This window comes from Branchiostoma lanceolatum, chromosome 19 (genome assembly GCF_035083965.1).
Source record: "Branchiostoma lanceolatum isolate klBraLanc5 chromosome 19, klBraLanc5.hap2, whole genome shotgun sequence".
In the NCBI taxonomy this organism is placed as follows: Eukaryota; Metazoa; Chordata; class Leptocardii; order Amphioxiformes; family Branchiostomatidae; genus Branchiostoma; species Branchiostoma lanceolatum.
The window spans coordinates 2,932,362-2,953,978 of NC_089740.1; the positions used below are offsets into that span (position 1 = coordinate 2,932,362).

Sequence of the window (21,617 nt, forward strand, 5' to 3'; positions counted from 1 at the left end):
GGGGGGAGTTATTTTCCAATAAATAATAATTTTAGGAAGCAAAAATTAATACTTTTTACAGTATACGACAAAGTACCGACTAGTCCCGTCTGCATAAAAAACATTAAGTATATAATTCTACTACATTCCCAAAGTGATCCTCTATTTTCTAATCAATTAAATTTAATAAGCTCAGCCTAGTGCTGAATACAATGTGCCTGACAAGGCCTGACAAAAGTCAGACTACATACAGAACTTCGTCCTGCTATGTGTTCTTTTACATCTTATTAACAACTGGCCTTCTTATTGTGCTTAGCCCCCTCATTTATGCCAAAAATATTCACGATGAAGAAAGTGTGTATACGTATAGGGAATACATGGATAGGGTCTACATGGGTTTAGTGAGTATCAAATTTAAAAAAAAAAAAAAACATCTTATGTAATTCACCACAAGTGGAACTCTGTAAAAAGTCGGTTGATTATGTATTAATTGATTAATTGATTGATAAACATAATCTAGCCGAAAATAACACCCCCTTCTGGAGTTTAGGACCCCTTTAAGCAATGGCTCAGGGAGTTACAAATTATACTAGGCGAACCTTGATAAGCGAGCCCATAGTGTTTATTTTATGTACGATAACGAGGAATACTGACAATTCTACAGTAATTTCTGTAATGTGTCCACGCAAACTCTATGGACTTTTTTTTTCAATTGCAGGTGTATATTTCAAACCCTGCCAATATAAAGGGGAAAGGTTTTCTGCAACGACCTACGCCTATTGGAATGTTTTCTAAATCATAATAAAAAGTTTTTTATCGAGTATTCATAAAACATAAAGGAAATTAGAATTCTCTAGGTTTTGATTCTTTTTTCAAGCATTCATGAAAAATGTTGTGCTGTAAGAAAAAAAAAATTATTGATGACTAAAAACCAAGTTCTAACTAACACCATCAACTGACTTAAAACTTTTTAACATTAAAAGTTGAGGCCGTGTCGATTCAATTATACAGATGATATCTGCGTGCACATTGATTTTCGTCCGTTCGTCATCCCCCTAAAGTTTCCTAACTAGCTGAAATCTATACAAAGCTGCAAAAAGAGCAATTTATTACCTTAAAATAATAAGAAAATAATGAAAATATCACAGAAAATTGTAACTAATGTCGTAGAATGAATGAATCAACTGCAGCGTCAAAGAAGATGTGAAAGAGCAAGAATATTAATAAAGAGTCTATTATTATAGTATATTCCATTATCTGTGCGCTTAGCCATTTCTTTAAACTTCCTAATGTTAGAAAAAAAATACAGATTCCATACTGAAGGGAACTTTTTTGACAATCTTTTTATTTTATTCGCACGATCGCGTTCAATGTTCGGATCCCAGAGGATGATGTCCATATAATCAAGTCAAAATGGCCTAATCTATGTATACATTATATACAGGACAGATTATAAGTTGGAAAACAACTTTCCTTGAAATAAATCATTCATCTAGTCCTTACTTCGATACTCAGTTCCGTTTGCTAGTTTCCCCTGCTATTTGAGTGTTCCTTATATTTCGCTATCTACTGGTATTTCATTTCATAATGTTATATATGTTTTAGTTCTTTCCATTTCGTTCCATTTCGTTCCATTTCGCACTTTCGGGGGACCGGGTATGGGTATAATTTCCATCATTATAGAGCACCGCATATCTGCTTGTTTTTTTTTCCAAGGCTATGCATCAATATGTAGTCACACTGCCTACAACTGAGTGACAAGCCAATTTATACCAACAACTACGTTTCAGGCCTCCCACCTACTACACCCACAACAGCTAAGAAATCCCTTCGAACTTATCAATGACCCCTCCAAACAACGGTGCCAATACGTCCCAGCTGGTATACATACAGATCGTATAATATAATATATTATTAATAACATTGGTAAACTTTTCTCGTTAATTATGCAAAGTACTTCTTCCAATTGCAAAATCTAATCATCTTGAGATTTTTCACATACAGTACCCACCAACACAACAAATACGACAACAATCCATCCAGGCGTTCTCGACTTATCGTGTTCACTTATACCCCTCTGTGGCGCTAAGACAAGCTAAGCTTGCCCCAGCAAAACCCTCATAATGAGATTAAAATGAGGAAAGGTGTGAGTGTAAGGCCTTGAATATGCAGGGAGAAGGGCGATAATTGCTGTAGTTTCACCGCCCACAGCTCCTCCTGCTACTTTACATTTCTTTGCGGTTCTTTCACACACCCTTGGGCCGTCCCCTGTTGAACACTCCATCCAAACAAAGATGCCAAAAAAGTCAAGATGAGTCGATTGAATTATAGGAGATAAGAGTCTGTTCTGTAATAATTTCTTCTGCACTTTCCAGCATTGTTTTTCGTTCATGTAATGATTAAAGGAAAAAGACAGGGGATTGCCAAGCTTTGTCACCATGTTTAGGTTGAATTGTGAAAAACCATGAACTCCTGCATGGTATTGTCCTAAACAAAGGAACAAGAACAATATTGGCCTTTCAGAAACCTCCCTGGTGTGAACAAGGTGATAACACAATGTTTAGATCGAGGAGGTTATATAACATTGGTCAGATACTTTCAGACAGGGTTATAGTTTATATAGCGAAGATGTTTCCTCTTGTTGTGTCCATGCGGGTTATATTGCTCATTTTCATTTACTTTGCTTTACCGCAAAGATGCAACATAATTACGCATACCCACCACGTCAGGGATAGCTATTCTCCAAGCAGAGGTTTCTATCCAGTTGGGTAGTTTTGTCCGGGATTTTTTACGTCCCTTCATAAGGGAGAGGGACTTAAAAAATCTCGGACAAAACTACCCCACTCGATCGAAACCTCTGCTTGGAGAAGAAGGGCTAGCGTACAGAACAAGCCTGTACAACCCAAAAATTTTCAGGTGCAGCGGGACAAGGGCCAAGTAATATGAATGAATATACGACAATCAGGTCAACAAACAGGATTCAGAATAGCCACTTTATGTGCTAGTATCGGTGTTTATGTCATGCCTGGGCCTGATACGGGTGTTCCGGACCGTGTGATAACTATCCGGATCACATAGGGTTCGGGAGGGTTATCACACAGGCTTCCATAGAATATTTCGAACGCATTTCGAACGCGTCGGTTGCGCGGCCGTCGGAAATTCGAATACCGGATTCGGAGATTGGAATCAATGTTGCTACAGTTTCTTGTTCGAGGACACAAAACTCCCTCAACTTCTGGCGCATTCCGCATTGAAATGTGTGTTTTCTCGGGTGGGTATGGCCAAGGTATGACATAAATAAAATACAACACGTTGTATTCCGCATCACCCTCGGTCCCAGCCCTCCCGCGGGTCGGATCGCCCTCCGGCCTACGGCCGTCGGGCGATCCGACCCGCGGTCGGGCTGGTACCTCGGGTGATACGGAATACCCCGTGTTGTATTCTATATGTATTAGCCTGGATACCACACCTACGGCGCTGGGAGTGACCCTGCCCGCCCAGAGAGCTTAGCTCGCTCGGCGTATTGGTTTACGGCCTTGGAAACTACGGTGGCTGCAAAACTCTATATGGCAGCTAAGAAGACAATCTGACAGAAACGGGTCAATATAGCAGACTGGGCCCGATAAAACGCACCTAAGCCGACCCGTAGAAACTGGTGACCAGGCTAGCGTGTATTGACAAAGCAAAAACAGTATAAATTCCAAATCTACCATCATGATCATGTAATATTGTTAATAAGTTTAAAAGTGAAATAAAGGCTCCCAATTGAAATATAGTGGAAATGCCCCAACCAGAATCACATGGAAATGATATAATAGTATTCTATTTCTTCAACCTATACGGCCCAGGGAATGTGGATGCATGAAGCATTTTTGCCAGACAGCTGAATACACATCAGATGACTTTCGCAGCCACCGTAGTTTTCAAGGCCGTAAACCAATACCCCGAGCGGGCTAAGCTCTCTGGGCGGGCGGGGTCACTCCCAGCGCCGTAACAATATCGGGGAGCCGCCGATGGTATGGTTTCCAGGCTAACCTTAGCCAGGTAACCGAACGACTTGTTAACACTGTGTGCGCCTGGGGAATTTTATACTGGCATCAAGTCTACTCAGTGGCGTTTTTACAATCCGCGGGCTTAAAAATGAATAAAAAAGGTATGAAGAACTTCCCCATCACACGGTAGACCCCAACAGTGGCATGATCCAATATGGCGGCCAGAAATCTTCTATCTTGGAAACGAGCGGAGTAACTTATAAAAACTGGTAAATGCTAAGAGTTTGCTGCTTGTTTTGCATTCATAATTGCATATTCAACGTATCCAGAACGTCAAACAATGTCCCTACCCCGTATACACTGCATTTTAGACTCGGATGAGGTCGGGTGAGGTCGGGTGAGGTAGTATAGATATCTGTAGTATTTTATCTACCTGTATATGTCACTTACATGTTAGTTAGGTTTAGGACCTGTATCTAGCCCCCCGGTATATAATATACAATCTCGGCTTTTCTTGCTATCTGTTTTACAAATCACCCGACGAAGAGGCCAAATAAGAATAGCATTTTGTATCCTTAGATTTTTTCTTGCAAACAGCATTTCTTTAACAAGGGGATTGTTGGAACAATCCTGAAATCTGGATTTGAATGGATACCATTGTATGAGCATACTGCTGTCTGCCTTCTATGCATAATTAAAGATAATTGCCGGCATGCCTGTAATGACATCGAGTAGAGGTGCGAAAACAATTAATCCATTGACAGATGACAGGCTGTCAACATGACGGATGGAGATGGATCAATATATGGAAGGAAATTTACCAAAATTTTGAATAAAGCTACTTACAAAAGTCTTCGCAGTGGGCTACAAACTTGAAATTGGGTGCAAACAGTATGCAAGAAGTTGGTTTATTCACATCGAACGTCCAGATATAGATTTTATCACTGCATACCTGGTTATCGGTAAATAAAGTCATAGATACCCCCCTAAAATAATATCAATATCTATGTATTTTCAAATCTGATAAAGTATTCATTGTTTTGGTTCTACATTTATGTAATGTACAACACTCGCCGCATCCTCTGAAAGTTTTATGACACAGTTCTCACCAGAAGGGCTTGGTCTAGGCCAATGTTTATTGAGACAAGTTGATCCTATATTATTATCAATTATGGAAAAATAATGCAAATTTAGCTAGGAAGTTGTAATTATTTGGAATCAGTGATACCTGGCCCATATTCCTGCCAAATTTGAAGGGGATTGGCCACTCCAAACTTGAGGTACGCGCGATTTTCCAGGTAGCCTTGAGTCACCTTGCTTTTTACCATTAGCTCGTCTTAGCGTCACAGAGCCCCATTCCACTTGGACGGCGCTCTCGCCGCACTCTCACGACGACCTCAATTTGGCCAGATCACCGTGAGAGCGCCGAGAGCGCGGCGAGAGCGCCGTGGGAGCGCGGCGAGAGCTCCATGCGCACCATGCGCGCCGTCATCTCGGCGATGGTTTTGAACATGTCCAAAACAGTCGCCGTGAGCGCGCCGAGGATGGCGATGGGATCAAAGGAAGGCAGCAAAGGATCAAAGGGCCGCAGCGAGCGCTTTACGATGATTGAATGGTCTTATATCTAGTTTAAACAAATTTCATTCTTGAAGTGGTGTATCTAGAATTTCTAGGAATTTTTTGGTCAAATCATATTGGCGAATAATTACTTGCTTCCATTCAAATTTAATTTCTTCCAATTCTTCTTGTCAGTGGTTCGAAAGGCTATTCAAAATCCTGCGATTTACGTTTCTGTTATAACGAAGAATGATAAAATATATTTATTGCAAACAGTTAAGTTTTGGGTGTGTCTGTGTGTCTGTCTGTCTGTCTGTCTGTTTGTTTTTTGAGTTTCCGGACCACTGTAGTCAGCATAACTCAAGAACCTCTTGATGGATTTCGATCATATTTGGTATGTGGGCAGGTCTTGTGAAGCCGAATTTCAAGGTCAATTTTGGGCCCCCTGGGATGTGACCTTGGTACTGCAGAAAAATTCCATTTTTGTATCTCTTGACCTGGACGTGCTATGGTCTTGATTTTTTGGTGGCGGATAGCTTGTGGTGTAATTAAGACGTGGTGTGGGTTTGGGCCCCCTAGCAGCTTGCTCTGGAACTGCAGGGGCGTTATCGTGAAAATCTTCTAAGGAGAATAACTGAACAAAGGAACGATGGATTTCCATGATATTTAGTAAACAAGTAGTTTAGATAGAGATATACACACTGAAGTGTGAATTATGTTAATAAGGTCTTAATTTGCATAACTAATGAGGTAAATCTATTTTTTGCAGTGTTTTCTAATATCAGACTCAAAGTTTATGGAAAGTGGATCATCAACAGATACTATTTATGCAAATAAATTCTTAATTTGCATAATTAGTGCAAAACACCATATCTCATCTAGTTGAAAAATTATAGGACTGTCAATATGATACTTAGTATGCAGGTAGCTTAGACAGAGATATGCAAAATGAAGTGCAAATTATGCTAATTCTGACTTAATTTGCATAGCTAATGAGGAAAATCTAAATTTGCAGTGTTTTCCACTATCAGACTAAAATAAATGTAACATGTAGTTTATGGAAAGTGGAGCATCAACAGATAGTAATTATGCAATTAAATTCCTAATTTGCATAATTAATGCAAAAACACCATAATTCATCGAATTGAAAAATTACAGGACTGTCAATATTGCAACATGTGTAAGTTAGATAAAGGTGTTTATGACCAAGCATATATTATGCAAATGTGTAAGTCATTTGCATGAATAGAATTGTTCATGGAGATATGAGGTCGTGGAACTCTTGTCTTTTTAATGTTAAATATATAATTAGTACATATCAATCTTTAATGTGGTTTTATATAATGGCATTATATATAGCGTGGAGTCAATCAGATGGTGATGAGGAGGTTGAAATGCAATTTGAAATATCATTGATAAAACATTGTGATCAAAATTGACTAATATAATGACACATCACATGTGATATGTATGGATTGCTGAGTTTATAATTTAGTTCCTTGTTTCTGGTCAGGATGCGTCAGGATCCGAGGCCATTTCGTGCAGTGAATTGGTACAGTGCAACACGTAACACTTACTTCCTAAGAAATCAGTTCCATAACGTAACTATGTCTATAGTCTGGAGTTGATTTCCTGAACCATACAGCCTCCTTCATCTAACGTGTGCATCTATAGCCCTCTATGTCTATCACCTTGGTCCCATCGCCGTCTATTGCATAAATTGTTAAGTCACCTTGACGGGCTTCTTATGCTGGGACTGATCTCAAACTAAGCTTGCTGCCCGATATGCTCCTAGACCTAAATCTAAGTTAGATACTAATGCTAAACTTCGATGCTAAACCTTTAAATACGGCAACAGACCTCCTGTCTAGACCAAAAAAGGGCATACCTTCCACTTGAAAGGCATTCATGTTTGGAAAAGACAGAATTTCAGTACCGTTGACAAGAAGGTCAATATATGTTATCGTTTGCAGGCGCGCGCGCGCGCGTGTGTGTGTGTGTTTTTCTGTAAACATGAAAGCTCGAGAATACCTGGCGAGTTTCTATGGTACTGCAATTGAACTTTCGATTTTTGTAGGTAGAACACTATACAAGCTATGGTCACGATAGTTCTAGTGGTCGGGAATAAGTTGTCTAAGGTTTGGCCCTGTAGCATCTTTCCTTGGAAGTACGAGGGCGGCATTATTACCAAACATGATAAGTCATTAAGGGAAGAATATATATTCCTAATTTCTTTTTACCTCTGAAAAACTTCTGAACACCAATTTAATTGCATGATGAAGGATGCAGAAGAAATCTGGGGTCGAATGTAGGGTTCGTTTTCTTGGGTCAGCTGTTGACGTAGCTTAACAAACCTATTATTTTGTTGCTTGGTAATCAAGTAGGCCGGCCCTTGTGACTTTCTTTTGGAAAATGATTTTTAAGATTGAAATTCGGTTCAGTACTTTCATGAAGCACTGTTTCAGCGTATTTTAACATAGTCATAGGCTTCCATGGTCACTATGATTCCTGTCCTAAGAAACATCGTGTTGCCACATAAATCAAAAGTCTACCGTTTTACGAGTCATAGTCCAAAAATAGGTGCTTCTTCTAATTTGAGAAATACTTGAGCGGTATGCAAGAGCCGCCCATCCTGTTTCTTGGCTAAGTTTAGTAAGGAGAGACGGCTCCAGGTGTACACAGATGTAGCTAGCCCAGTGCAGTAATGCCTCCTAGGAACAACTATGCAAACTGCACCACACCTGGCACCAGCGTTTATGGATGGGATACCTCTCATTACGTGTTACACTACATTCAGCAAAGTACAGTGTCCGCATGGCCTTAAGCTTGAAAAAAAGCTCCCCATTGATCCACACTGAGAGACAACTGCACACTGCACTTGCTCTAAATGTTATTCAGACAAAAGCATTACATCTTCATCTGCTAGTAATTTCTTAAAGGAAAGTAACTATTATATGTGTGCCCAACCCCCATTCTTGCAAGCTTTCAAAACACTAAAGTTGATTTAAGAGATACCTTGCACAACCTTGAAACACCCCTCCCTCATTCTCCCCGTAAGTTAAGGCGTGACACTGATAGGAACTTGAAAATTTTGCCTGCCCTACATCATAATGTTGTAACTGGAACTGACATATTATGTGAAACTGCACCTTACGGAACTTTTCTTTAGGCATGGAGGACTATGAACTTTGTGTCAGGCTTTTACTTTTATCTTATTCCTTTGCTGGCCTCGGTGCCAGTGTGATAGTGTTTCGGCCCATTGGATATAGCCTTGCCACCTGGTAGATTTACCTTGAGATAACTGTACATCAGTAAACAGGGGGTTAGGGGTCAGGGCTACCAGTAAGCTGTACGTAAGAGCCCCCTACGGAGGAAATCAACCACACGCCACACGGCGGAGCGTTTTGCTGACAAGAATAAGGTTAGTATCTTTAATCGTGGTCAGTTAAGTCTCAAGTATCGTATGATGCAACTACGAAGGGATTATTTCCGCACTGACAGCGCCTTTCGTCACGTAGAGTGTAGATTGAAGCAGCGGATGTAAAAGTTTGAATTGTCGTGGTTGCAAATGTCGAAGGTCATCGTGCGGTGGGGTCAGGGGAGTGTATCTGGCTAATGGAAGGTAAAAATAGCTATTGCTGAGCGTCGTGCGACTGTAAAGGCAGCTCAAGACCCTTGTCGTAGCATTCTAAACACGACGGTTGGTGACAACTAATTTTATCTTTCATTCACATGGAATTACCCTGTGATTTACTGAGTATTCTACCATAGGTGTATCGTACAATGTATTTGACTAAGGCGTTACCAGCTACTAGTACCGGTCACTTTATATTGAACTATCTACTATTTGACAGCGATATTGCCTCTAGTTTTCACTCGCAAATTATGTCACTTTAGTCTTAATATAGAACTCATTTCTTCCTGTCTTACCCCTCCATGTTTACAGAGAGGCATTGGCCCGTGTGAAATAAGGGTGCGTACCGAGTAAAGACCCCGTAATAAAGTTGAGCTTAAAGCAAGAAAAGCATGCAACATGGCAAGGTAATGGCCTTTACCTTAAAAGCTAATCGTAGACAAGAGAGGTCACTCGTGTAAGATTCCCAGTCCAACCAGTTCTTATAATTACATGTCCCAAATAGTAGGCACTACTCAAGCCGAAGGGGACGGACTAACTGGCCTTGTAAATAATTTTTCAGTTAAACACGATATTTGTCACACATTCGGGACCGTCCCACGACTAAGCTCCAGATTAACAACAGAAATAAGACAGAATTTCCACTCACTGTTGTGCTTCACAGATTTCTTATCTATTATCATTTAAATCTTTACTATGGTAGGCAGATCTCTGTCTTTATCTCCATTGGCGCAAACCATCAAATATCTCATGGTACAAACATGTATGTCTTGCCTTGCAGGTCGCACCACCTAGTTGATGCCACGTCTTTTCTGTCAAGCTGAGTTCTACATAAAACATGGAGAGGAGTTGTAAGGTAGGCGAAATATTTAATTGTGATTATATCTAATTGATATTAATCAAACGAGAGATGGCTTACGTTCAGCATATTTAGTGCTATTATGATAAAGGTTTCCTAGCTAATTAGAACATGTTTAGCAGAGCTTACATGTGCTTAGTGTTTTAAGGTGTTACGGTTTGAGCCAACAGAAAGTTATTTTTAGATTAATGACAAAGATACCTAGACCAACCCCTATTCACCGCATTCATTTATTCTGCAAATATTTTGGCCTATAGGTAGCATTATAAAGTGCGAAAACCCAATCGTGATAGTAACTTAGTGATGTTTACATTTGTCAGGATGTCCAGGGCGGTCGCGAGTCCGACCGATGTCATGAGTCAACACCTTTGTTGGTAGCTTGGTGGACGTACCTCAGCTTTGCTATTCTTACGATGTTTGGTTACTTGAGAGATTTTCTAAGGAGGATCGGACTTGAAACCAATAATTCTGCCGTGGAGAAAAACAGGATGAAGGTAAGGAAAAAAAAACATTTATGTCATACCTGGGCAGGAAACTTCAGTATCTTTTATTATTCAATGGGTTGTGAAGTTCAATCAATAATTCGCAGGCATCAGTCGGAAATTTTAAATTGTTGAATCGATGCGTCCTTTACAATTTACCATTGACATGTTCACAGCCAATTAAATACAACACTGAAGTGATGTGCTAAGTAATCAATTTTCCAGCAGACTGAGGGACATCCACATAGTGGGTTCCAGGTACCAGTTGCATATGGGGGTTCATGCAGGTAAATTCGCGAGTTATTTTAGTACAATACGACCCCGTATTTGTCCGGATTCTTTCGGATCTGAGGTTCCAGATCCCCATGTTCCATGTCCGGATATGTCAGGATCCGAGGCCATTTCTTGCAATTGGGGGTCTAAAACAACCCATAGCCTAACATTTTATTGGAGAGTAGATAATTAACTTGCAGCAGACAAACAGTATCCAAATTATTAGGCCGTACCACGCTACTTCAAGATAAGGATTACATAACTTTACATTACCTGAAACTACTGCTGCGGTGCCCATCGACATGCATCGGGACCGCTTGGACTATCGGCATGCCAAAATACAAAACATTTGTAAAGGCAATCTTAGTTACAGCTGCGAACACGCAGGCACATACGAAAAAAAAAATATCTCTGTATGTTAAGGTGGTGCCCTCATTCCTAGGACTACTAATTTATCACAGGTTTGCGTACTAGCAAATAAAACCTTTGTTTCATCCATTGGCGCATGATATGTGTGGTGGCCGCCATCTTAAATGTGTGACGTCGCAGGGTAGCCATAACATTTCATTGGGAGGGTTTTTTTTTTTTTGGTCGCTAGCGTTCTCTTTTTTTTAACAAATCGGCACACAACTATCACATATTCAACTCAAACAAAAAGAAAAAAATCAATACCAATTCATATTTATAAAAAGACCCCATAATCGCTAAACTAACAGAGCAAACTGGAAGTATATGTAGCACAAATGCTTAACTCTAGTTTATAACCTGTTAACACTTATTTCCAGATAATTGTTTACTATAACATTGGGGGGGGGGGGGGTAACCAAGGCACTGTAGCAAGCCGGATTGGATTGAAGGGATCTTGAGTTAACTAGCTATAGCTGCGAGTACACAACCATGACGATTACAGTACCCCCATCGCAATTCACCAGGCATTTTTAGAATTGGGGGTAAGACAAGCCCCATGCTCTTTCCTTTCCCGAATAATCGGACCAATATTTCCATCTTCTTTTTTTCTTCTAAAGGAAAAAAAAATCACATCTGCGCTACGAAATTAGAAACTAAATTGTCGTAGAGAACAAGTACTTTTATAGCGGCGCGATTTACGTCTTTATTGTAAAATCAGCATAAGAAACCAGTTTGCAGGCATGCGGTGTCTACTGACATGGTCACGATAAGTTCCAATCTGGCAAAGCGCTTGCAATTGTAGTAGGTAGTAATATGATAATTTAAAGTACGGTATAATTTTTATAATAATTAGACAATAGATGTCTAATATATTTGGAGTATTGGAGGTCTGATTTACTATTGTTATTGTTCTTCAGGATTTTGTTCCCCTATACAGCTCCTTTGATGGTTTTTACGCCAGGAATATATTCAAGCGCTTGAGTCACTGTTATGGTCGACCGATCTGCAGCACTCCCACTGCAGAGGTTGACGTGTTGGAAAGGACTAGTGATGACGAAAATTGGCATTTCAGGTTTGTAAAGATTACCTGTTATTTTACATCAACTTAAAAAATCTACATTTGACCTTTAATACTGGCGTCTGGCACTTTTATCGTTTCATTCAATTAGAACAATCAGCTGGTGTTTTCCATATCAGGTTTTTGGATTAGCCAAACGTGAGATTCCTCTTTCTTCATAGGTTAACAGGAAAGAAGAAGCGATGTATTAATCTTGCCTCATTTAACTACTTGGACTTTGTTGGGAACGAGGGCCCTTGTGTAGAAGCCACTGCCCAGGCTTTGCAGCAGTACGGTGTCGGAGTCTGTAGCACAAGACAGGAGCTCGGTAAGTTTCCTCAAATTTAGGGACTTTAGTAGACACTGGTACATTATTGAACGAAAGCTATTTGAAGACGAGAATTAACAACCGTGTCTGTTACGGTAACGGTTTCAATGAAACTGAATAAGCCTAATTGCAACGGTAATAAAGGTCTGTGTTTGCTTCTTTTTCACTGATGCATTGATAGCTTATAATAAGTACTAAGTAGATTTTTTCAACTGCAGGCAACTGCAGTATACATGAAGAACTGGAGAAGACAACATCTAGGTTCCTGGGTGTGGACGACGCTGTCACCTTCGGCATGGGTTTCTGTACCAACTCTTTGAACATTCCAGTCCTCGTGGGTGGTAAAGTAGGTATCAGTGTGTGAATACGCAGATATTAGTGTAGTTGGTTGTCAATGCCAACATGACGTTTTTTAAACATTTGAAAGTGGCGTAACTGTTGTATATTTTTCAACCATGGCGCTTAGAATATGTGGAATACATCCTTACTTCAAGGTGGCGAGAGTTATATATATCGCCAATTTGCTTTTTTTTTTGCTTCTGAATCATTTAGCTATATTTCTGGTCGGTCAAATACTAGGATTGTGAACTGAAACATTCAAAGAGAAATGTTTTATCCACAAACTCAAAAAAGTCAAGGTAGCGTGCGTAGTCCAGTGGTTAGCTATCTTGCCTCTGGAACTTGAAGCCCCGTTTTCGATCCCGGCTGTGTTGCTCACCCGACATGCACGCTACCAGAAAGGGTCGCAGTCCTTAGGACGGGACGTTAAGCCGTGGTCCACTGTTCATTGTGCTTGTCGAAAAGAGCGAGGGGATTTTCCCCGGTACAAAGAACCTGTAAATATTGTACATAGCGTCTGTCTTCTCTGTCACAACCAGTGTAAGATTTGCTCATCGGTTCATTGAGTTCATTTGAGCTAAACTGGTTCGATATCACTTACCTTTCCTATTTAGGGCTGCTTGCTCTTGAGTGACGAGAAGAATCATGCCTCTATCGTGTTAGGTGCGCGGCTCTCTGGATCTGTTATCAAAGTCTTCAAACACAATGGTAAGAAGAACGTATTTACTGCATGGTCTTTTGACGTCATGAATTGTTGCAATCGTGATCATTGGCCAAAAAACGTCGTTATAATGAACAAAACTATTTTACCAGATATAGACGACTTAGAGGAGAAGCTGAGAGAAGCAATCACTAGCGGCCGGCCCAGGACACACTGGCCTTGGAGGAAGATCTTGATTATAGTTGAGGGGATCTACAGTATGGAGGGCTCCATCGTCAAGCTGCTCGATGTCGTCCGTCTGAAAAAGAAATATGGGGCCTACCTTTACCTGGATGAAGCACACAGCATGGGGGCACTGGGAAGGACGGGCAGGGGGGTTACTGAATACTGGGGGGTGGACCCCAGGGACGTGGACATCATGATGGGCACATTCACCAAGAGCTTTGGTGCTTTTGGGGGCTATATCGCAGGGTCAAAGGTCAGTTTTACATATGTAGATCATCCAAATAATCATTGCTAGGTTTAAAAAAAATGTTAAAGTGTTGTGTTTCGGTTTATCCGACCTACCCTAGCAAAAATTCTGCCAACTCTAGTCTTCTTTTGACGACGTCTAGAAAGGTAAATAAAACTTTCGGTCTGAAAACTGTAGAAGGAAAAGTCAAAACAGAATCCAAAAAGTCTTGCATGTTTTTTGCTGACTTGCTGTATTTCACACACTATTAACAGATTAATACGTTGAACAGTTGATTTTTTTCTATGCTTAGCACCATGCCTTAGCTTAGCACCTGACCCGTATCTACATGTATATACTAAGTAGTAGGGCGCTGGCGAGGGACACTAAGGTGGCGATTAATACAAGTCTTAAATTTGCATTTGTCCTTACGAGTCGCAATATGATTTAAGAATAGGTAGTAAATATTGTACTCGTTGTTCACTTCATCTTTGCATGTATACTTTTTTGCTCATGCAATGTATACCTCTAAGCTGTACAAATACAATATGGTATTCACCCATAAACAGTGTCCGGAAATGTTAACAAGTAGTTGTCGGATCATCGAAATCTAAAACAAAATAGAGAGAGAATTCTTACCTACCGACCTTGTTAACAGAAAACAAAACATTTTTCTTAGGTTTGCCGAAGGTGCTTCAACATGATATTTGTCAGAAATTTGGATTATGTTCCATTTCAGCGATTGATCGACCACCTTCGAGCGTACTCTTACAGCACAACGTACGCGTGCTCCATGTCAGCCCCGGTAGCACAACAGGTCATATCCTCTATGAAGATCATCATGGGTGAGGACGGTACAAACACAGGTAAAGCTGTCTCAATGCCGTCTGCTGTCTAAAAGAAATGGCGAATTTGCAGCTGCAAGAACGCAACAGCCCTCCCGCATGTGATCTTGCAAAATACTGATTAAATTGTTGGGTGTTTATTGATTTAATTTGAAAAATGTTTTACAACACTAACCACTTATAATACTTATTGGACTTGGTGTCTTCTTTTAATCTGTTCGCACAAGTTGTTCAAAATTACTATCTGTATTTTGATAAGTTCGTAATTGTATAGTTAATGGATAATGCATTTTCAATGAGTGAAGCTTAGAAATCATGATCCCGTTGTAAATAATAACGCACTCATGTGTATATTTCTATGAAATGTCAGATGCAAAGTCATGAGATGAGAAATAAACCGGAACCTAAATCTGAATGTATGAATTATGGTTAAATTGTGGATGAAAACAGATCCGACATCATTTTCAAGATTCCTCTGTAACGGACATCTTTTCATGACCACTGAAGCTCCAATTTCTTCATTGGAAAAATGCTTAGTGTTTCCAAAACGTTGGACATAGTTAGATCAAACTGTCAGATATATATTGCAAAACACGTCTGATATAGTCTTTTTTCTGGATGATCTATTATTGACAAGGTAAACTCAGGATTATGCGCCTGGCAACAAACGTCAGGTACTTCCGAAAGCGGCTGCGGGAGATGGGCTTTATCGTCTATGGTGACGATGATTCCGCCGTCGTACCTTTACTCGTCTGCGTGCCCGGGAAAGCTCAGTAAGTACTCAAGGCATTGAAGTTGGCATCTAGAAACAGTGGAAACAAGAAAAGATTCCTGCATTCGACTAGATCTGAAATAACTTTTTTTACTGCCCTGAAATGGTTGAAGTAAAAAGCGGTTCGGCAAAGATGTTTACGAACTTAGTCAATAAATAAGAAAGTATCAAACATTCTGTGCGTTGTCTTTAGTAGGTTATAGCAGTAGTTTTTGGTGAGTCTTCAATTAGCATTTTTCAGAGTTTGACATAGTTTTACACTGTATTTCAAATGTTTTTGAAAGGGGTCGTTAAGTTGCGAAAATGGACAACAAACGGCACCTTTACAATGCGATTAAGCATGCTTAAATATAGGAATTCATACCACGGTGTCATTTCTCTCGTCCCAGAGCCATCATGGAGGAACTTTTCGAGAGAAACATTGCTTGTGTGGCGGGGATCTTTCCAGCAACATCGATCACAACGGGCCGAACCCGCATCTGTATTTCTGCAGCCCACACGCGAGAGATGCTAGACACGGTATTATTCGAATTTACACCGCTTTTATGTGTAATTTTTTTTATGTTTAATTTTCTTATTTTATGAAACAAAAAACCTGTCAATAGAAAAAAAAGATAAAACATGTTTGTACTTAGACACCATGTATTTTTTTTTTTTATACATTGATGATCATAATTATAAGCTCAACTATGCCTGTCATCCGACGCTAGGTTTTGGGCTCCATCAGTGAGGTCGGAGACCGCCTGCAGTTGAAGTACTCCCTCTAACCTCAAAAAAGCCCTATAGTGCTGCGGAACTCTATAAGAAGGTGGACAGTCTGGCTCGCAAGACATGATGTCTTTGTGATACGGTCTTGAAGATTCCGATTACGGTTGATATGTTTATAGAGTTCATATGTGGACTTTCGTCCGAAAGAAGATAGCCCTTTTATCTGTTCTGGTAGAACATACGAAAATGTTCAGAAATGCAGAGGAGAATAATATTTTAATCCACTTTTTTTTTTCTTTTACCATACGCTCACAGTTTTCCATGATTTCAAAGGGATGTGTTATGCGGAGTGTAATCTAGTTCATTTCAGTTTTTGCCTGATTGCAGCCTTGTTCTGGAGAAGTTGTTAAGATGATATGTACATAATCCCATCCCGTCTCTCCTATAGCTTAAAACCACTGTTTAAAATACTTTTTTGGGGGAGGGGGGCAGCTGCTACGTTGCAAGGATTGTGTCGTTAAGTTAAAGGTAACCGATTGAGAAAGGTAGCAATATTGTATTCTGTATGGCATTTATAGATCTAAACAGATGTAAGAATTTTACGAATCTTTTTGCACCAATAGTGTTTTTCAAGCATTGCGCAGTATCTTTATCGAAAGTACGAACCGTCAAACTATACAAGAAAATCGTACTAATGTTGAAGTAATATATATATATAGAAGAGCTGTGCTAAAATGGTGATACCACGCTGTAGAAACATCTAATTATGCTATTCTACACTTATCGTTTACTTCATATTCTATCTATACTTATCTACAATTGAAAAGCTGTTTTAAGGACAATGGTCTGTAGTTCTTCACATTGAGAAACATATCATGTTCCCCCTTTTCATCTGTTGAAGAGAGAGGCATTTCAGAGTTATACATATTTTTAAGTTAATTAAGCATTAGATTATGATACTCTTCAATCATACTCGTAGAGTACTATGACAGGATAGGAACTTCTGGTCGGAGAATGGCAACCGACATAAGTCAGATATGGAGTCCTTACGAAGTTGAGCTTTACTGCATCCAAACATGTTCATCATGAAAACAAAAAACAGGAAAACATTGTTGTCAAACCAAACCTAACACATAGTATACACGACTTGAAGAGTCGGATACGTGTACATGTATGTGTGAGGAAGAAGGGTGTGTTTTGCACTTTTCATGCACAATTTCAAAGAAGACCTAAATGCAAACAGCTGTCATACAATCGACATGTCCATTCAATGTTTACATTTTCACCGTCAAAACAGTTTGCTCTTTCATAAAAAATTTTACAGGATGTAAGCAAAGCTATCCGTATCCTCAATTCAAAGTGCACTACAAGTGTCTTATAGTTTTACTTCTTATTACAACTTATATTTCTTCATTAAAATAATATGTGTTGACTTGATATTCCTTTGATTGTTGTACTGATTGCTTATACAACTTTAGAAAAAAGATACATAGTGTAATAATTTGAATTACCCTTGCATGAAGTACTAATGATTTGTCCTTGTTTGGAAATAAATACGCGTATAGTTTCTTCTTCTACTCCTGTAAACTCTTTAAATCGATTCATCTCTGCATTTTTTTAAATTCGGCACAAAGGTAGAGTAGGCAAATACCTCCGGAAGATTTGTTGAGGTTTTTGACCATTTTTAGACCAAAAGTGTATATGTTGGCTCCTGCGCCCTGGTATTCCAACCGAATGAGCTGAAATGTGGTGTAGATGTGCCTTGAACAAAAATGTCAAGGACTACATTCACATTTTGGCATACACCTTTTTTTTCGGGGGGGGGGGGTATTTTGCCACTCCTGCCACTTCCAATACAATACATAGTGTTGGAAGTGACAGCCACTGCATTTCAAAATGCGAGTGCCTGATTGGCCAATTGAGTTAATCAACTTACCTTAGATGTCTGGCTGAAGTGCCCTAGTATTGATGCCAAATGTGGCATGGGACTGCCTAGGGCATGTGCGCACAGTTTCTGTTCACAATTTTGGTATACATTACTTCAGAATTATTATTCTCGATTTTTGGCTATTTTTAGATAAAAAGATATACATTTAGAATTTACCAGTTACATATATGAACTCTAGAAACATACTAACGGTAAACAGAATCTTCAAGACCGTATCACAAAGACATCATGCCTTGCGAGCCAGACTGTCCACCTTCTTGTAGAATTCCGCAGCACGTAGGGCTTTTTGGCGGTTAGGTTTGCTACTTCAATTGCAGGGGGTCAAAGGGCAAGCCAGACAGAAAGAGGGTGAGACAAGCAGAGAGTCAGACTAACATATATCCAGACATGTATAGAGTTAGACAGACAGAGAGCAGGCCAGACAGAGGGACATAGAGACAGGAAGCCAGACAGAGTGCCATACAAAGAGACAGACAGAGAGAGAGTCAGATAGACAGAAAGTCAGCCCGACAGAGAGTCTGACAGACAAAGAGCCAGCCAGCTAGAAAGCCAGACAGACAGACAGGGAGTGAGACAGGCAGAAAGTCAGACAGAAAGTCAGACAGGTTAGACAGGTAGAGTGCAGGTCAGATAGATAGCCAGACAGACTGACAGACAGAAATCCAGACAGACAGACAGACAGGCAGAGATTCAGACAAAGAGCCAGGCAGACAGGGAGTGAGGCAGAGAAAGAGACGGCCTGACAGAGAGCAATTCAGAAAGAGACCCATAAAGACAGAGAGCCAGACAGACACAGAACCAGACAGACGGAGATTCAGGCAGACAGAGAACCAGACGGACAGAGAGACAGGCAGAGAGTCAGACAAACAGATAGACGGGAAGCGTGGCAGAGAGAGAGCCAGACAGAGAGAGGGTCAGATATATAGAGAGCCAGCCAGCCAACCAGACAGACATACAGAGATCAGGACAGACACAGCACTAGACAGACTGAGAGTCAGACAGACAGAGACCCGGATGGACAAGAGACAGGCAAAGAGTCAGGCAGACAGAGAGCCAGACAGAGAGAGCCAGGTAGACAGAGAGCCAGCCCGACAGAGAGTCAGACAGAGAGCCAGGCAGACAGACATAAAGACAGACAGAGAACCAGACAGAGAGAAAACCGGATAGGCAGTCAGACAGATAGAAAGCCAGCCAGAGAGGGAGTGAGGCAGACAGAGAGTCAGACTGAGAGAGGGTCAGACATATAGAGAGCCAGTCAGCCAGAGAGCCAGACAGACAGAGAGCAGAACAGAGAGTCAGACAGAGAAAGCGCCAGCCAGACAGAGCGCAAGGCAGACAGATAGACAGAGAGCCTGCCAGATAGACAGGAAGAAAGTCAGACAGACAGACAGAGAGCCAGCCAGCCAGAGACCATGACAGACAGAGGTAGCAAAGGTAAAAAGTCAGACAGAGGGAGAGACAGGCAAAGAGTCAAACAGAGTGTAAGCCAGACAGAGACCCAGAAGGGCAGAGAGAGAGGCAGGCAGTCAGACATACAGAGAGATAGACAGAGAGTCAGGCAGACAGAGACCCGGCCGGAAAGACACAGAGAGAGGCAGAGAGACAGACAGGCAGAGGGCCAGACAGAAACTCCGACGGACTGAGAAACAGGCACACAGAGACCCGGCTGGACAGACAGAGATAGAGAGAGAGAGAGGCAGAAAGCCAGGCAGACAGACAGACAGAGAGCCAGACAGAAAGTCCGACAGAGTTAGGCAGAAAGAGACCCGGACAAAGAGAGAGACAGTTAGAGAGTCTGACAGACAGAGAGTCAGACAGACAGAGACATAGACATACAGATAGATAGACATTTAGTCACATAGACGGAGAGCAAGACAGAGAGTCAGGCAGACAGAGACCCGAACGGACAGAGAGACAGGCAGAGAGTCAGCCAGACAGAGAGCCAGACAGACAGAGAGCCAGACAGAGAGTGTGACAGAGAGAGAGTCAGATAGACAAAGAGCCAGAGAGCCAGACAGACAGAGAGCCAGTCAGAGAGTCCGACAGACTGGGGTCAGGCAGACAGAGAACCGGGCGGACAGAGAGACAGGCAGAGAGTCAGACAGACAGAGAGCCAGACAGAGAGCCAGACAGAGAGCCAGACAGAGAGAGAGTCAGATAGACAGAGAGCCAGCCGAACAGATAGCTCGCCCGACAGAGAGGTTTAAGGCCGGTTACACCTGGGGTTGGCTAGGTTAGCAGTTATATGAACGTAACTTTTGATGCATCTATCTGTTTTTAACAAAATTTGGCCGGGTGATGGAAATAACACATATTTAGAATATCAAAGCAAGAAAATTTTCAATCTCATATATTTGGGGTGAAAAGCTCACTTTTTGGTGAAAAAATTGTATTTGTTATTAAAAAGGCTCACTGCTCGGAAAGTCGAATTTCAGGGAGTATCAGGGCCCTTACACACCCGTCAAATTCACCGTGTAATGGTTGTGTCCATGGATTTCAGGGATCGCCGTGTCCGGTCCTAGATTTTTTCTTACACACCTGGACCTGGAAAGTGCATGGGAATTTACGGAGTCCTTATACTTGAAGTGTAGTGGAAAACTGATGACAAAAGGATGGTAATTACATACGGCCCTTCGTGCGTTCTAGGTGATAATTGTCTGTACATTACTGACGTAAAATTATGTTCTATTGGTAGAAAGCGGAACAAAATGGCTTGAATTAACATGATCTAATTTCCATGAGTATATTAAAGAGACCATCTGATATAAGCGATAAGAAGCGTTTCTACCAGCTACAGATCGTCCGTCCGAACGAAATGGATAATTGGCGTCCCCATATCTTGAATGTCATTGTATTTTAAAATCCACCTAAGTCGACAAGAAAGGTCTCCAAAAATACCAGAATTATGATTATTGAGGCTGAGTTTTGTATGTACCAACATTTTCAACCGCGCGGGACGCCGCTCGATCTAAACAACGGTCGTTCTAGGATGGGCGACATTTATATCGCCCAGAGACCCCCGCCCGCCCTGCTGAAACCCCCGCCCGCACTGCTGATCCCCCCCCCCCCCCCCCCCCCGTCCGCTCAGAAACCCGCGCCCGCTCAGGAACCCGCCCGGGCCCGAAAGCCACAGCTGAAATATACAAAAGGCGGTTAACTAGGATACGAGATAATCTCATAACTTTTTCCCAACACGAAAACCGATATCCAAATGCCCAATGATAAAACATTTAAAGCAAAATGTGAGTATTTTACTAAAAAAAAAACAGACCCTCTTGTTTAACGTAGTTGTCAGATAAACGGCTCTATCTGATGTTTATATAA

At 41.0% G+C, this 21,617-nt stretch overlaps 2 protein-coding genes across 2 annotated transcripts; both read left to right on the forward strand.

Moving 5' to 3' along the window:
• The first annotated feature begins 9,940 nt into the window (after positions 1-9,940).
• Positions 9,941-12,589, forward strand: LOC136425837 (serine palmitoyltransferase 2-like). The gene is made up of 4 exons (XM_066414775.1): positions 9,941-10,018; positions 10,342-10,515; positions 12,102-12,256; positions 12,424-12,589. Exons 1-4 carry the CDS (start codon positions 10,001-10,003, stop codon positions 12,587-12,589), a joined length of 513 nt encoding a protein of 170 aa, XP_066270872.1. The 5' UTR covers positions 9,941-10,000.
• Positions 12,590-13,699: 1,110 nt separating this feature from the next.
• Positions 13,700-17,350, forward strand: LOC136425838 (serine palmitoyltransferase 2-like). The gene is made up of 5 exons (XM_066414776.1): positions 13,700-14,047; positions 14,760-14,886; positions 15,503-15,638; positions 16,027-16,156; positions 16,348-17,350. The coding sequence occupies exons 1-5, from the start codon at positions 13,700-13,702 to the stop codon at positions 16,402-16,404; spliced, it is 798 nt and encodes a 265-aa protein (XP_066270873.1). The 3' UTR covers positions 16,405-17,350.
• The last annotated feature ends 4,267 nt before the right edge of the window (positions 17,351-21,617 follow it).

Excerpts from the sequence above, each read along its gene's own strand:
- LOC136425837 (XM_066414775.1), top strand. Across the intron at positions 10,516-12,101 it reads TGGAGAAAAACAGGATGAAG|GATTTTGTTCCCCTATACAG; the intron begins GTAAGGAAAAAA and ends ATTGTTCTTCAG. Across the intron at positions 12,257-12,423 it reads GACGAAAATTGGCATTTCAG|GTTAACAGGAAAGAAGAAGC; the intron begins GTTTGTAAAGAT and ends CTTTCTTCATAG.
- LOC136425838 (XM_066414776.1), top strand. The coding sequence starts at position 13,700 with ATGAACAAAACTATTTTACCAGATATAGACGACTTAGAGGAGAAGCTG. Across the intron at positions 14,048-14,759 it reads GCTATATCGCAGGGTCAAAG|CGATTGATCGACCACCTTCG; the intron begins GTCAGTTTTACA and ends GTTCCATTTCAG. Across the intron at positions 15,639-16,026 it reads TGCGTGCCCGGGAAAGCTCA|AGCCATCATGGAGGAACTTT; the intron begins GTAAGTACTCAA and ends CTCTCGTCCCAG.